The sequence below is a fragment of the Aquarana catesbeiana genome, linkage group LG12 (genome assembly GCF_042186555.1).
Source record: "Aquarana catesbeiana isolate 2022-GZ linkage group LG12, ASM4218655v1, whole genome shotgun sequence".
In the NCBI taxonomy this organism is placed as follows: domain Eukaryota; kingdom Metazoa; phylum Chordata; class Amphibia; order Anura; family Ranidae; genus Aquarana; species Aquarana catesbeiana.
Genome location: NC_133335.1, coordinates 54,345,052 through 54,362,849, shown reverse-complemented (window position 1 = coordinate 54,362,849; position 17,798 = coordinate 54,345,052). Strand labels below are relative to the sequence as shown.

General features: G+C 41.4%; 1 protein-coding gene across 2 annotated transcripts in view; it reads left to right on the top strand.

Moving 5' to 3' along the window:
• The window catches only part of ABI3 (ABI family member 3), a 109,018-nt gene that overhangs the window by 2,235 nt on the left and 88,985 nt on the right, over nt 1-17,798 (top strand). For both annotated transcript variants that reach the window (XM_073607817.1, XM_073607816.1), the window contains exon 2: nt 17,432-17,599. In XM_073607817.1, coding sequence (XP_073463918.1) covers nt 17,432-17,599 — 168 coding nt within the window. The remainder of the gene's footprint in view (nt 1-17,431; nt 17,600-17,798) is intronic.

Here is a 17,798-nt window from a genome sequence, read left to right as displayed (position 1 = left end):
GTGATGATGGTCTTCAAGCTTGGATTTTATTTGAATTTGATATTCAGTTGGAAGTTTGGGCTCTAGCTCTGCAGAAGAAATGCAAAGCTGTTATTTAACAAAAAGGGTTACGTTAACATTCAGGAGCATTAGGATTAGAGTAGGGGGTTCAGGAATCGGTAATGTGAGGAGGGCTTAGGATAGGATGTATTCTTTGCTGTGGGAGTGCCAAAAACTACCAGATCCATTACGGAGAGCTAATGTATAGCATCGCGTCAGATGCTGCTACAACCATTTCTGTTCAGCACATTACCAATGTATTATTACCCCACATTCATCAGCGTCTTGTGTGTGGCTAGCTTCATAAACTGTGAGTGCGAGGATAACTGAGCTGCCATAACAGTCACACAGTATATTGCCAGCTTTTTGCCCCCATTTTTTGGGGGCTTGATTAGGCTTATCGTTGCTCGTCCATTATATTACCCACTACTCACTTACTGAGAACAAAACCCATCTTTGTAAATGGTTTTAGGCTTAATGTGTATTTAAAGTGAAAAGTCTCATTGGAATGACTTCTCCAACAGCCATACACGTGTAACTTGATCAATGCGAAGCATCATGTTTGACTTCTGTCTGCGATCAGGTTGTCCATCAATCAGTATTAGAAACTGCCGGCCATTTACCAGTGACACCATGCAAGAGAAATTGGAGGATGAACTTCCACTTTCAATCCAAAGTTTTTTTCAGCATTTGATAGAGTGGTTGAGGAGTTAGAACCCCTATCAGGTTTTTGTTGCTCTTCATCTCCTTATTGGGGAAATGCACTCAATTTGTCCTAGTGACCATTGTCACTGAGACTGTTAGTGATGAAAAATCCAAGCACCTTGTCACCAGGACAGGAATAGAAAAGGAAATCTTTAAGGTCTCACAATGAACATTTTTCTGGACGATCTGCTGGCTGCTCGTATACATCCACAGCATGGTGCAGTGGACCTCTATCAGACACGGGGGCGTAGATAAGGGAAGGGGTCAGGGGTGTTCAAAACCCCCCCCCCGAGCATCCTGGCAAAATGCGCAGACAGTGTCCCTGCTGTTTAGCCTCAGCATCAGTAGAAGCAATCAGAGTTTCGGAGAGCAGCAGCCAGCCCCCCTTTCTATTGTGCCCCATCCCCTCAGTTTAATAAGGGGTCCCCCTGAAAAGCATAAAATTACTGCGAGGTCTCAGATGCCGGCAATTGACAGTGTGCGGTTGAGGGAACTCCTAGACTCCTCCTCGAGGTATCATCATCTCAGATGTTCCAATCTCTGCTCAGCCTGTACACCTGAGTGATGGGCTGAAAAGAGCCAAGGCTGGCTTCTGCTGTAAACATGTATCCACCTGTATCTGCACATCCAGTGGTTACCTGCTGGTAGGGATAAATTTTTTCCCTTGGATAAAATCTCTCTGCATCCAGGGTCAGAAAGTTGTCCCTAACAGCAGGTAACCACTGTGACCCACAGCTTGTTAATGTGTCGCTCAGGCTCAATCGATGTGGGGATTAATGTAGATGATACTGAATGTGCTACAGGAGTGCCAGCAAGGGATGGAGCTCATCCCAGCTCTTGTAGTCACTGAAGGGAAGAGAGAAAAAAAAATCCCTGGTGCCACACATCCACGAGTCCTATGGTAATGTAGTAGTGATGGGAGAGACCTCAGCCCGGGTTCCCGCCAGGCCACACCCCAATGTGTTTTACTTTGTCCCCCGGAGCTTAAATATGGGGACCACTGGATGTGCAGATACATGTTAACAGCAGTGGCTCTTTTCAGCCCATCACGCAGGTGAACAGGCTGAGCAGCTGACAAAAACTGGAACATCTGGGATCCTGGCTGTAGCTATTCATGGTATATTTGCCATTCCATGGCCATTTAGAACAAACGAATGAGATCTAAAGCCTGGTTCACACGGTAAGTTTTTTTTAGTTCAACCCAGTGGGCTGAACGAAAAAAAAACTAGGGAGCTTAGGAGGAGCCCGCTGTACTAATGAGTACACTAACGCACCAAAACTGCGTGCATTGCGTTCTATTCAGCTTAATGGGGATACGTTTTGTTGAGCTGCATTGCAAAGTCTCATGGCCCCAATCTGCTGTCACATGATTTAACCATACCCCCCCCAACATAAAAGTGTAAATGATACCTTTAAGTTTGAAAGACCTGAACCCCCCCCAGGAAAAAAAATTATCTACGGCCCTGATTAGACATATACCCACACCTGCACAGATGTCAGATAGGGAGCAGCAGCTGTGTCTATGTAGCCAATGCCTGACAATTGACATCAATGGGACTATCTGCACTGGGATCCACAGAACACCTGTTCATGCCCGTGTGGGTAAACACGACCCTCACATGGATGTACACTATAGTATGCCCACGTGAACAAGGAATTACAAGAATAGAGGTGAACAGTTGTCAAATTCTTTGTTGATGATGGGTGTAAAGTTCTGTTGTAACTTCCTTGGTTAATCCCCCTGGGTGAATTTATGAGGAAGAAGTGGTGAACATATACAGTGGGGAAAAAAAGTATTTAGTCAGCCATCCATTGTGCAAGTTCTGCCACTTAAAAAGATGAGAGAGGCCTGTAATTGTTATCATAGGTATACCTCAGCTATAAGAGACAAAATGTGGAAACAAATCCAGACAATCACATTGTCTGATTTTTTAAAGAATTTATTTGCAAATTATGGTGGAAAATAAGTATTTGGTCAATATCAAAAGTTTATCTCAATACTTTGTTATATATCCTTTGTTGGCAATGACAGAGGTCAAACGTTTTCTGTAAGGCTCGGTTCACACTGGGGCGACTTGTCAGGCGACCTAGTCGCCTGACAAGTCGCCTCCCGTTCTGTGCTATGGAACCGTTCTAATCGGAGCGACGCAAGTCGCTCCGACTTAGAAAAAGGTTCCTGTATTACTTTGGGGGCGACTTGGGGCGACTTGCATAGACTTCTATGCAGAAGTCATCTCGCAAGTCGCCCCGGCAGTCGTTTGCAGGTCGCCTCGCTGAGGCGACCTGCAAGTCGTGCCGCCCATGTGTGAACCGAGCCTTAGTCTTCACAAGGTTGTCACACACTGTTGCTGGTATGTTGGCCAATTCCTCCATGAAGATCTCCTCTAGAGCAGTGATGTTTTGGGGCTGTCGCTGGACAACACGGACTTTCAACTCCCTCCAAAGGTTTTCTATGGGGTTGAGATCTGGAGACTGGCTAGGCCACTCCAGGACCTTGAAATGCTTCTTACAAAGCCACTCCTTCGTTGCCCGGGCAGTGTGTTTGGGATCATTGTCATGCTGAAAGACCCAGCCACGTTTCATCTTCAATGCCCTTGCTGATGGGAGGAGGTTTGCACTCAATCTCACGATACATGGCCCCATTCATTCTTTCATGTACACAGATCAGTCATCCTCTTCCCTTTGCAGGGAAACAGCCCCAAAGCATGATGTTGCCACTCCCATGCTTCACAGTAGGTATGGTGTTCTTTGGTTGCAACTCAGCATTCTCTCTCCTCCAAACACGACGAGTTGTGTTTCTACCAAACAGTTCTACTTTGGTTTCATCTGACCATATGACATTCTCCCAATCCTCTTCTGGATCATCCAAATGCTCTCTAGCAAACCTCAGACAGGCCCGGACATGTACTGGCTTAAGCAGGGGGACACATCTGGCACTGCAGGATCTGAGTCCCTGGCGGCGTAGTGTGTTACTGATGGTAGCCTTTGTTACGTTGGTCCCAGCTCTCTGCAGGTCATTCACTAGGTCCCCTAGTGTGGTTCTGGGATTTTTGCTCACCATTCTTGTGATCATTTTGACCCCATGGGGTGAGATCTTGCGTGGAGCCCCAGATCGAGGGAGATTATCAGTGGTCTTGTATGTCTTCCATTTTATAATTATTGCTCCCACAGTTGATTTCTTCACACCAAGCTACTTGCCTATTGCAGATTCAGTCTTCCCAGCCTGGTGCAGGTCTACAATTTTGTTTCTGGTGTCCTTCGACAGCTCTTTGGTCTTCACCATAGTGGAGTTTGGAGTGTGACTGTTTGAGGCTGTGGTCAGGTGTCTTTTATACTGATAACAAGTTCAAACAGGTGCCATTAATACAGGTAATGAGTGGAGGACAGAGGAGCCTCTTAAAGAAGAAGATACAGGTCTGTGAGAGCCAGAAATCTTGCTTGTTTGTAGGTGACCAAATACTTATTTTCCACCATAATTTGCAAATAAATTTTTTCAAAAATCAGACAATGTGATTGTCTGGATTTGTTTCCACATTTTGTCTCTCATAGTTGAGGTATACCTATGATGACAATTACAGGCCTCTCTCATCTTTTTAAGTGGGAGAACTTGCACAATTGGTGGCACTCGAGTCTGCGTTTTTACAGACAACCACTGGGGTTAAAGTGGTTCTAAAAGTTCGTCATTTTTTTCCTTTAAAATAGAAAACACATCATACTTACCTGCTCTGTGCAGTGGTTTTGCCCCAATCCTCCTCTTCTCAGGTCCCCAGCAGGCGTTTGTGGCCCCTCCCCCTTGCCGAGTGCCCCCAGAGCAAACTGCTTGCTCTGGGGGCACTCGTGCGTGCTCACTCCCGAGCAGCCTCTGTGTGTCTATGGGACATGTCCCGCCTCCTGCTCCCTCCTTACTGGCTGTGGTGGACAGCCAATAGCTCCCGCTGCTGTGTGTCAGCCAATAAGGAGGAAGAGACCCAGGAGAGCCACTGCTCTCGTGCACATCGCTGTATTGAGATTGGGCTCAGGTAAGTAATAGATATTCCTGCATGGAACACTGTCTACCCATGGGCTTTCAATCAGCGGAGCATTTCCATAAGCATAAAGAGTCCACCATCCACAAAAGTGATCAGTTAATTCTAATGTGACCCACAAAAAAATGTGCTTAGCCACGTTCAGTGGTTGAGCCATACCTCCCAACCTTTTGAGATGGGAATGAGGGACACCAATCAGCAAAAGTATGCAGGCATAGGACACACCCCTTGTCACGCCCCTTTAAAGGAGAATTCTACAAAAAATAAAAGATTGGTTAAACCCACAAGTGCTTTTTTTTACCACTACTATTCCTTTATATTGGCTTTTGGAATTTACATATGCAGAAAGCACTCGGGCTTTCACACTGGAGTGGGAGGAGAGACTCTTTACAGGCGCTATGCAGGCGATATTTTTAGCGATATAGCACTTGTAAAGCGCCTCAGTGTGACAGCAGCCTTAGTAAATCAGCCCATAGGTTTGTTTGTTTCTCTGCGGTCCCTAAAGATACCAAACACCCACAATGTACCTGGTAGCCAGAAACCATATAATTTTTGTCTAGGCTGTAGTCACATGATGAAAATCAGAGTATATCTCAAGCTATAATGTGATTAGGCCATTTTGATATTTTCGCTCCTGATTCAAGGGAATGGTGAGTTTTTCATTATATTAGGTCCACTTTATTATTCCTACTCTGAGCTTTGCATGTGTTGTCATAAGAACACTATTATTCCTGAAAACCCCAGATGTATTAGGATTAGTAGGAATTCCAATGGATTTATAGCACTTTGTAGAAAAACATCCTGGGATGATAGGGATAAAATGCATGATGTCAATGTTAAACAAAACATAGGCATTAGATGGTGGTGAGATGTACAGGAATTTTTTATAATGATTTTTTTTGCAACCATACCATGAACATCCTTTTATTACAGGTATTTATATAGCACCAAAAATGTATGCGGCGCTTTACATATATAATATATATACTGTATATACAGTATCTCACAAAAGTGAGTACACCCCTCACATTTTTGTAGATATTTTATTATATCTTTTCATGTGACAACATTGAAGAAATGACACTTTGCTACAATATAAAGTAGTGAGTGTACAGCTTGTATAACAGTGTAAATTTGTTGTCCCCTCAAAATAACTCAACACACAGCCATTAATGTCTAAACCGCTGGCAACAAAAGTGAGTACACCCCTAAGTTGGGCCCAATTAGCTATTTTCCCTCACCGGTGTCATGTGACTCATTAGTGTTACAAGGTCTCAGGTGTGAATGGGGAGCAGGTGTGTTAAATTTGGTGTTATCGCTCTCACTCTCATACTGGTCACTGGAAGTTCAACATGGCACCTCAGGGCAAAGAACTCCCTGAGGATCTGAAAAAAAAATTGTTGCTCTCCATAAAGATGGCCTAGGCTATAAGAAGATTGCCAAGACCCTGAAATTGAGCTGCAGCACAGAGCACCATACAACGGTTTAACAGGACAGGTTCCACTCAGAACAGACCTCGCCATGGTCGACCAAAGAAGTTGAGTGCACGTGCTCAGCGTCATATCCAGAGGTTGTCTTTGTGAAATAGACGTATGAGTGCTGCCAGCATTGCTGCAGAGGTTGAAGGGATGGGGGGTCAGCCTGTCAGTGCTCAGACCATACGCCGCACACTGCATCAAATTGGTCTGCATGGCTGTCATCCCAAAAGGAAGACTCTTCTAAAGATGATGCACAAGAAAGTGCGCAAAAAAATTGCTGAAGACAAGCAGACTAAGGACAGGGATTACTGGAATCATGTACTGTAGTCTAATGAGACCAAGATAAACTTAATTGGTTCAGATGGTGTCAAGCGTGTGTGACGGGAACCAGGTGAGGAGTACAAAGACAAGTGTGTCTTGCCTACAGTCAAGCATGGTGGTGGGAGTGTCATGGTCTGGGGCTGCATGAGTGCTGCCGGCACTGGGAAACTACAGTTCATTGAGGGAACCATGAATGCCAACATGTACTGTGACATACTGAAGCAGAGCATGATCCCTTCTCTTCGGAGACTGGGCAGTATTCCAACATGATAACGACCCCAAACACACCTCCAAGATGACTGCTGCCTTGCTAAGGAAGCTGAGGGTAAAGGTGATGGACTGGCTAAGCATGTCTCCAGACCTAAACCCTATTGAGCATCTGGGGGGCATCCTCAAATGGAAGGTGAAGAAGCGCAAGGTCTCTAACATCCACCAGCAAAGTGATGTCGTCATGGAGCAGTGGAAGAGGACTCCAGTGGCAACCTGTGAAGCTCTGGTGAACTCCATGCCCAAGAGGGTTAAGGCAGTGCAGAAAAATTATGGTTGCCACACAAAATATTGACACTTTGGGCCCAATTTGGACATTTTCACTTAGAGGTGTATTCACTTTTGTTGTCAGCGGTTTAGACATTAATGGCTGTGTGTTGAATTATTTTGAGGGGACAACAAATTTACACTGTTATACAAGCTGTACACTCACTACTTTACATTGTAGCAAAGTGTCATTTCTTCAGTGTTGTCACATGAAAAGACAGAATAAAATATTTACAAAAATGTGAGGGGTGTACTCACTTTTGTGAGATACTGTATATACACAATACACACAGTTTATATATTACATTCACATCAGCCCCTACCCTTAAGAAGCTTACAATCGAGGGTTCCTGACACACATGCATACATACACTAATGCCCCATACACACGATCGGATTTCGCGACAACAAATGTTGGATGTGAGTTTGTTGGCGGAAAGTTCTACCGTGTGTATGCTCCATGGAACATTTGTTGTTGGACTTTCCGCCAACAACTGTTGGCTAGCAGGTTCTCAAATTTTCCGCCAACAAATTTTTGTTGTCAGACTTTCCTATCGTGTGTACACAAGTCCGTCGCACAAAAGTCCATGCATGCTCAGAATCAAATACGAGCTGGAAGCGTTCGGTCTTGTAAAATTATAGTTCGTAATGGAGATATCACGACTATTGAACTTCCTTTTTATCGGCTCGTTGTATGTCTTGTACGTCACTACGTTCGTAATTGTTGGCCAACATTTGTGTGACCGTGTGTATGCAAGACAAGTTGGAGCCAACAACCTTCGAAAAAAAATCCACGGTTTTGTTGTCGGAAAGTCCGATCATCTGTACGGGGAATAAGACCAATTAAGCTTCGGAGTGCGGGAGAAAACCAGGATAAACAGAAAAAAACAACACAAGAACAGGGAGAGCATGCAAACTCTATGTAGGTAGTGTTGGGGTTGAAATTCCTTGTCAAAAGAAGTTTATTGAGTATACAATGTTATAAAGATACATAAAGTAAGTTTACAAGGATCTATAAAGTAAGCTCATTGTTTTACAGCAGGGTTTATATAGGTAAATATCATGAAATTTCAAATATTAAACGTTGGGTTCACGTAAATCTAAATTAAAGATATATATCATTTCCTTAGTTACTTTTGTACGTATTTAAATGATTTATACCTACTATACATATTGTTTACAAGTAGAGTGTATATAGGTCTAATAAATTCTGATAATGAGCTTTAATCGTAAGGTGGAGAAAAGGAAAGAGAAAGAAGAAAAAGGGTTGAAAGGTAGAGGTATGGTCCACAAGGTTGTCCCGCTCGTCAGTTTATTATTCTTTTTAGTTCTCTTTGAAGCCTTAGAATGGGTGTCTCTGTAAATCATTTAATCTGTTACCATGGCAACAGGACAGAGTCATTGAAGTTTGACAGGAACTGTTGTTTTATCCAAGGATGCCAAAGTTTTTCAAATTTTGGAATTTGATTTTGATCGATGGCTACCATCTTAGCATGGGACATTGTATTATTCATTCTCTGAATTGTTTCTGCTAGTACCAATGTAGGAGATTTCCATGCCTTGGCCACTGTTTGTTTTGCAGCCGTTATTAGTTGGATCATAAGTTTGAATTGAGAGAGTGTTAACCATTCCGGTTTTAGATTAAGTAAAGTTAAATATGGATCTGGTTGTATTATTTTTTTAAATATTTTAGATGCAATCACGAAGACTTCCTTCCAGAAGGTTTGGATTACTGGGCACGTCCACCATATGTGTACATATGTGCCTATTTCTGGGCATCCTCGAAAACAAAGAGCTGAGGTATTAGGTAAATATTTTGCCACTCTAGCGGGTACAAGGTACCAGCGAGTTAGGACTTTATAATTTGTCTCCAGTTCTAAGATGTTGGGTGAGGATGACTTAGATGTGAGCCATATGTTAGACCAGTCCGTGTCTTCTAAAGTTCGTCCCAGGTCCTCCTCCCACCTCTGAACGTAAGAGGGTCTATTAAGATTTGCTACTCCATATAATTGATTATAAAGTGATGAAATTGTACCTTTAGCAAATGGATCTTTTGTACAGATTGATTCAAAAATGGATAATTGGGATAATGGTGTATCCCCCTTTAGGAATGGTGTATAGAAATTTTTGATTTGGAGATATCTGAATATCTCAGAGTTTGGTAGATCATATTTTTCTCTAAGCGATGGGAATGAAAGGAATGATTTAGATGCTATGAAGTCATTTAGTGTCTGAATGCCTGATGTTGTCCAAGCTTTAAAAGAATTTGGGTAGATCCATGCCGGATAAAAGGCCGGATTTCTGATAAAAGAAAGGAGAGGATTGTGTGGAGATTGTAACTGATATTTGGTTTTTAGTTTATCCCAGAGAGATAAGAAGTGTTTAGTTATGGGATTATGAATTTTAAAGCGGTCTTTAGGATCAAGCCATAATAAATTTGATATTAATAGAGGGTCATTTTCTGAAGCCTCTATAAATACCCATAATGGGATTTCCTGTTTTGCATGGTATTTGGACAGACTGGCCAAATGTGCTGCTCTGTAGTAGTTAGTAAAATTAGGGTATCCCAGGCCTCCTTTATTTTTGGGAAGATGTAGTGTGTGTATAGGTATACGTGGTTTAGAAGAGCCCCATATAAACGAAGTTGCTCTTTTTTGTACTATTCTCAAAAAATAGGAAGGAATTGGAATAGGGAGGACTCTGAATAGATAAAGCAATTTGGGTAGAATAGTCATTTTGATTGCATTAATCTTCCCTATCCAGGATAAAGGAAGTTGCGACCATTGTTTTATTAGATTTGTAATCTGTCTTAATACAGGAGGATAATTGGTTGAGAATAAGTCAGAATGAGATGCTGTTAAATGAATTCCAAGATATGGGATTGATTTTTCTGCCCATGTGAATGGGAGTGCAGCCCTAGCCGGGATCAATTCCATGTTTGTGAGTGAAATATTAAGCACTAGGCATTTCTTAGGATTAATCATAAGGCCGGATAGGGCTGCAAATCCATCAAGAGCTGGTATTAAGTTAGGACCAGAGACCTGTGGTGATGATAGAAAAAGTAATATATCGTCTGCAAATATACATAATTTGTGTGTAATACCTCCTACTTCAATGCCAGTTATAGTTTGGTTTGTTCTGATGTATTGGGCCATGGGTTCGAGTATAAGGGCAAATAATAAGGGAGATAATGGGCAACCCTGTCGGGTACCTCTTTCGATATTAAAGGCTTCAGATTTGTATCCAGCATATTTTATATAGCTTTGGGTTTATTATATAATGCTTTGATCCATGTTAAAAAGTGGGGTCCAAAACCCCATTTTTGTAATGAATATTGCATATATTGCCAGGATACTGTGTCAAATGCCCTCTTAATATCGAGAGATAGAAAACATAAAGGGATTTTCCGTTTTTTAGCAATATGTGCCAATAACACTGCCCTGCGTATATTATCGCCTGCCTGTCTATTTGGCATGAAGCCTACTTGATCTCTATGTATTAATTTTCCTATTATGCTATTGAGGCGTTTTGCTATTATTTTTGCTAATAATTTAATATCGAGGTTTAACAGAGAGATAGGCCGATAATTCACACAGGAAGTATCATCAGAAAGGGGTTTTGGGATCATACAAACAATTGCCATTAGTGTTTCTTGCCGAAAAGAATGTCCATCTAGAAGTTTGTTAAAAGTTTCAGTGAGAATGGGAGAGAGTATTTCTGAGAATGTTTTATAGTATAAAGCCGAGTAGCCGCCTGGGCCTGGTCTTTTGTTAAGTTTTAGGTCTTTTATGGCGTTAGCAACTTCATCTATAGTTATAGGCTCATCCAAACTGCTTTTTTGATTGTGAGATAACTCAGGTAAGGTTATTTTTGAGAAGAAGGATTCAGCCTCTGTAGGATTAAATTCATTGTTTGTCTTGTATAAAGTTGCGAGATGTGAGTGAAATTTATGGACTATTTTAACTGGATTACAAGTGTAAACATTTTTTGATAATTTCAAACGTATTGGTTTGAAAGATTTGTTAGTTGAATTTAATGCCCGAGCCAAATATGTACCTGGTTTGTTTGTATTCATGTAGAAATTGTGTTTGGAGCGTTTGAGGGATTTATCAACTGACTCAGTGAGAAATAGATCGTATTCCAATCTAGATTTTTCCAGATGAGATTTTGTACTCTGAGATGGATTATCTTGAAATGATATGTAGGCTGCATTAAAATTGAGTTCTAGTTTTTTTGCTAGATTTTTGCGTTCCCGTTTAAATAGTGCCATTTGTCTTTGTATTGTACCACGCAAGACAGGCTTATGAGCTTCCCACAGTGTTATTGGGGAAATATCTGTTGTATTATTAATTGATATGTATTCCTTTAAAGCTTGTTCAATGACCATCTGATGTAGTGGGTGTTTGAGCATTATGTCCGGTAAGTACCACGTTGGGTCATGCGCTTTTGGTATGGCTGAGGCTATAGTAGTTTATACTGCATTATGATCAGACTACGGAATCGGAATTATATCTGATGCAATAATTTCTGGTATCATTCCTATTGTTAGAAAAATATGATCTATTCTGGTGAAGGTTTGATGAGGGTGCGAGAAATAAGTGAATTTCTTTTTCATTGGGTTACTTTCTCTCCATGAATCTACCAGATTGTATTTGGAAAGAAGTTGAGAAAAAGGTAATCTAGAGGTTATTTTGGATGGTGTAAAAGGTGATTTATCTAGAAATGGGAGGAGGACCTGGTTCGAATCCCCACACATTATCACTGTTCCTATTTTGTGTGTATTAATCACTTGTAATATATGTGAGAGGAATGGTGTAGGTTGTTTGTTAGGAGCGTAGTAGGAAATCACTGTGATTGCTGTATCCATTATATAACCCATGAGTATCAGGTATCTACCTTCTGGGTCTTTAATTTCTGATGATAAGGTGAATGGTGTGGATCGGTGAAATGCAATTAGAGTTCCCCTTTGCTTGGTACAGGCAGAAGCCGTGTAAATTTGTTGATAAAAAGGAGAAATATATTTTGGAGTAGAATCTTTGATGAAGTGTGTTTCTTGGAGGCATACTATGTGAGCCTTCTTGTTATGGAAAGTACGGAAGGCTTTGGTCCTTTTTTGAGGGACATTTATTCCCTGAACATTCAGGGAAAGTATATTCAGTGGTGCCATGGCAATAGATCAAATAGTTTTGACTTACTTTTTGTTATGCAGAGCTGACTGCGCAGATCAACCTGTGTGGACTGAAGAGATGAATAGATAGAAAAGAAACCAGTGAATTCTGGAGTAAAGAGTAAACAAAAAACATATGAGATTAGATGATACATTGTATAAATTATTTTTTGCAAGTAATCACAATTTACCCGTGAAAGAGAATAAATATCTCTCTCAGGGGAATAAGTGCCTTCGTCACACTCCCACATAATATGGTTGGGAGAATGAGGAGGGCTAATGGGGGTACACGGATCTTCCGCTTACAGGAGAGAAGTGCTATGTCAAAAGACATCAAAATGATGTTTCATTAATTGGAGTGCAGAATATAGTTTTTGTTGAAATTATTTATTCCAGGGTGGTTGTATATGGTTAGTCTTGCCCTAGGCTAAATAATTCAGTTAGAAAGGTACTGTTATTAACTTTGGTATTGATGAAGATAGTTTGAATTATTTTGGGATTTTAACCCTTTTAGAGTAAACAATTACATATTTTATTCATATGTAACTGTTTAGATATGTTAACTCATAAAATAGAGGTTGTATTGCTTCAGATTAGAATAAACAAAAACATAATTCTAGGAACTAGTTAGGTAATAATATATTTGTTTTAAGAAAAGAAAGCTTCCATTACTTCTGGATTATTGAATATATTTGTCCTAAAAAGTAATAAATCTATTGTTATTACCTGATAATATATAACTGAACAAGAATTTCCTTATTTCACTTATATATTCTAAGGCTATATGAATCAGAAGTAATAAGAAATATAACTGGAATGTAACATGATACCACACAGTGTGTGACTATCAGAATGCAGTTACATTCAGTTATAAATATAGGTTTTTTTTATAGAGAACCATCTCTTAGTATAATAAATGAAGAGATATCAGGAATTAGGATGTCAGTCCATTGAATCTTCTTGGTCCATGGATGATGTGGCATAACGGCCTCTTTTGTGAGAATGATGATTCCCATTTTGTTCTGACATTTTCTGGGTGCTGCCTGAAGGTGAAGATGATGCCATTCTTCTGCGTGTGGGAGTGTTGCTGCTTGTGGGTTCTGTCAGATTTAATTTTAAAAGGGTTTGTTGTAGTTCATCTGCTGATCTGCTTCTGTAAACTGTACCTTGGTAGTTAAATCTGACTGAAAAGGGGAAGCCCCATTGATACATAATGTTGTGGCGTTGCAGTTCCATTAGTTGGGGTTTCATGGATCGTCTTTTAGTAATAGTAAGTTGGGATAGGTCAGCAAAAATTTGATAATTGTGTCCTTGAAAATTAAGTTCCTTTTTTTCTCTTGCAGCAATTAGTATTTGTTCTTTTGTTCTGTAATAATGAAATTTTGTGATTATATCACGTGGGGGTCCATCTTTCTTTTTGGCTGTGAGGGCTCTGTGTACTCTGTCCAGTTCTAAACGTTCAATAGGGATATCTGGCTTTAGTTCTTGTAATAGAGCAGTAATAGTAGATTGCAGGTCTGTCACAGTTTCAGGTATTCCCCTTATGCGCAAGTTTGAACGTCTGGCTCTATTTTCGTAATCTTCGAGCTTAGTTTGAAGTATTAAATTCTCTTTTTTTAATTGTTCCAATTCTGTTATATTTTCTTGGGTTGTAATTTCAATTTCATCCATTTTTATTTCTAAGGCTGCGGTGCGGTTTCCCAGCTCTCTTATTTCTTTGGTTAGGCTTTTTGTTATTTGGTCTGAGGTTTGTTTTAAAGCCTTATGAAGCATCTTTTCAAATTGTAATAATATTACTGGGGATACTGAGGAGGCTTGTGGAGAAGTTTGTGAGAGGATTTGTTCTGTATCTGACTCAAATGGAGAGTCTTGCTGTGACATTTTCTGTCTGTGAGAGCGCCCTGATGCTGTATCTTGTGAGGTGACTGGAGCTGCTTCAGCTGCAGTGAGTGCCTGTGAGCTCTTTGTGAGGTGATTTTTATTTCTGCCACGGTTTCCTCCCAGTACCATATTTCCTGCCCAAACTTTCACAGTTTGTTCCCTGGGGCAAAAAGGTTCAAATGGATACCTTTTGAGTCTGCAGGCTCCGCTTTGTCCTTCTCTTCTCTCCTCAGCGGTGTGGAGCTCTAACAATGCATGTCTGCTCTGCTAGGCTCCGCCTGGTACTCGTTGGGGTTGAAATTCAAACTGACAACTCTAGAGCTGCCAGGCAAAAGTGTTAATCACTAAGCCACTGTGCTACCCTCTTTGCCTTCATTTACACATGCATATCTGTGTAGTGGTGAAGAGTGGTTAGGCACATCGCAGGCAGGCCTTTTCTCAAGGAAAATGAATGATTGGACATTAAAAAAAAGCCCAACCAGTCACCTGTTGTCCAGGGAAGGATTGGCCATTGTTATCTGCTGCTACCTGCAGACAGGATGATAATTGTTGTCCAGTCGGGCTGAAATCTTACAAATTGGAAAGGCGCACTCTCATCTTGTGACATAGGGATCTTGATTTTGATGCAGGAGGGCTGTTTTAGGAAAAATTTAAAGTGGTTCTAAAAGCTTGAGTTTTTTTACCTACATGCATTCTATACATCTTGTGTGCAGCCCCCCCAAATACTTTCCTGAGCCCCATCGCGATCCAGCAATGTGCATGAGAGCTTTGGCTCTCAGGGGACTCTGCCTACTCATTGGCTCATTGAATCATTGCTTTCAGTCACAGTCAGTGTGCCAATGAGAAGAGAGAGGGGTGGGGCTGAGCCTTGGCTCTGTGTCTGAATGGATACGCAGAGCAGCGACTCAGGAGCAAGCCTGCTTGGAGGACAAGTTTGTAAATTTTGTGCCGAATGAACAATAAATTGAAAGGTTAATGTTTTTCCCATCCAAATTGTTTGCACTAAATATATGTGAAAAAAACAACAAAAAATGTATTAATTTATGTCCACTAAACGATTTATCAGTCATTACACAATAGCACTATCGTTTGCTCTCACGGCTGAATATTGGTTTTTCGAAAATGGGTTTGAACGATTTTTCGTATAGTGTATGGCCAGCATAAGTCTTATGATTAGGGGAGGTTACCTGTTAAGGTTAGAAGTTAGCTGTAAGGGTTATGTGTTAAGGTAGCCTAATGCCACGTACACACGAGTGGAATTTCCATCGGAAAAATCTTGGATGGTTTTTTCGACGGAATTCGGACGGAATTCCGCTCAAGCTTGGCTTGCATACACACGGTCACACAAAAGTTCGCTGAACTTTCGACCGCCAAGAACGCGGTGACGTACAACACCACGAGCCGAGAAAATGAAGTTCAATGTTTCCGAGCATGCGTCAAATTGTTTCTGAGCATGCGTAGGAATTTTGCACGTTGGAATTGGTACAGATGATCGGAATTTAAGATCGGAACTTCTTCCAACCGAAAAATCGAGAACATGCTCTCAATCTTTTGCTGGCTGAAACTCCGCCAGCAAAAATCTGATGGAGCATACACACGGTTGCATTTTGGACCAAAAGCTCTCATCGGACTTTTGCTGGCGGAATTTCCGCTCATGTGTACGGGGCATTAGAGTAAGAGGCTTGGTTTAGGGGTTGAGATGCCATCCGTGAACTGATGTAAACTGAACTGAACTCATGAAACTGAACTGATATAAACTAAGGTAAACTGAACTGAACCGAAAATGGATGTGCAAACTGAAGTAAACTGAATCTTTTTTTTCCTTGGAAAAAAACATGACTGAACGGATGACGTCCGTGTGAAAGGGGCCTAAGTTTTACAGACCTGTTTTAGTTTAAGTGTAGGATTATAGTTGGTGGCTGTTAAGTGGGTGTAAAGTGGTCACTTTGGTGGTTAAGTGGTGATGAATAATTATGGGGATGGTTAAGTGATAAGAGTTCATGTAACAAATGGGTTTAGTGTAGGTAGTTATGTAGCATAGTGCCCATTTACTTACCATGTTCAGATGCAGGTGGCAGGCCCTTTTAACTCCATTAATATCAGTAAAATTCCATTCATAGCAGGAAAACAAGAAAAAAAGATGATAGTCAACTGGCTGCATCTTTTAACCCCAATTTCCACAGCTCCTTGGGATCCTGGACATGCCCATGCCCAAGGAGTTAAAATTCCTCAGCTTTCCTTCATTGGAAGCCCAGAGAGGCCACACCTGATGAGCAGCCAGGTGAGATGTCCTTCACTGTCACAACCAAGATGTGGCCAGCAGGGCCTGAGCCTCATAGCAATCAGCTTCTCCGAAAGACCCATCTAATGTGGACATCCTTTCCCTGACTGCTACCAGAGTATTGCAGTTCAAGTGTGGTGCCCTTTCCTGTGTCCTCCGGCTTCACCCTTACATCAGGGTCCTCATGAGAGCCCCTCGCTTACATCAGAGTCTACACTTGCAACATCGCCATCCTCCCAGTGGCGTCACTAGGGTTGGTGTCACCTGGTGCAGTAAAGCATGGTGTCACCCACTCCCACCCAGGTGCCATCCGCACCCCCATAGCAACATCACTGCATCCTCTTGTGTATGCTCGGTGAAAGCACGTGATTGGTTGTTAGGATGTCAGCAGTTCAAGCAACTAACAACAGCACAATGACAGTGCAGCCAAAGGGAATCTGTGCTAGAGACCGAAAGTGGGATTGTGGAAGCTGGGGATAATCAGAGATCATAGGCTGACCTAAAGACCTGTTTGTTATTCTTTATGAGAAACAACTAACCCTAGCTGTGAGCCACATAAAATCTTGAAGAAGACTGCATTTCAAGTCATAGTTTGGAGACCCCTGTTATAAAGAATGTATTATACAGCCAAATGTTACCCTAATTAAGCCACCTACACATTGCGTTGAAGAGTCCATGTTCTTTACCATCATTAACTTGTTTTCATTATTTTTTAGTGTATGCATGCTTTTGCTATTCTGAACCTGTTTTGCATTATCGTTTCTAACTTTGCACCTGTTTAGTAAACTGCAAAATACAGCACCCTGTTTGATCATTCTGCCAAGTATCTATTATTGTTTAAGAAATTATTAGTATTGCAGCAAGGTATTCATTTGTCTCAGATATCTGTTCTTCATCTAAGTTCCTGAACCTTTACTAGTGTGTCTTTAAAAATGCTCTCAAAATTTTATTCTTTAAAAATTATTGATCCTTTGAAGAGCTGTCCTTGGCTTCTCCGCAGGCTCCTGACAAGCGCAAGGCTCTGGAGAACACCATGTCTCTAGTCACCCAGACCCTGGCCAGTGTGGTGTCTCAAGTGGGAATAGCTGCCAGATATATGTCTGAGATGCTGGAAGAGCAGAGCCTGGTTCTGCAGAAGGAGGAGGCTAAAGTCAAAATTATCTCCCAGGTTGGTTACTAGGTGTTTGCACAAAGCATGTGCAGCCTATGGGCAGAATGTTTCCCATGTATCATAAGGAACCTTCATAATCCTTTCCTCCTACAGGAACCACAATAACCTTAACCAGGGCTTATCCTAGAGTCACAGACGCCTGGGTGCAGAAATATTTCTGGTGCCCCCACATGGGTGTGGTCATCTTACCAACTCC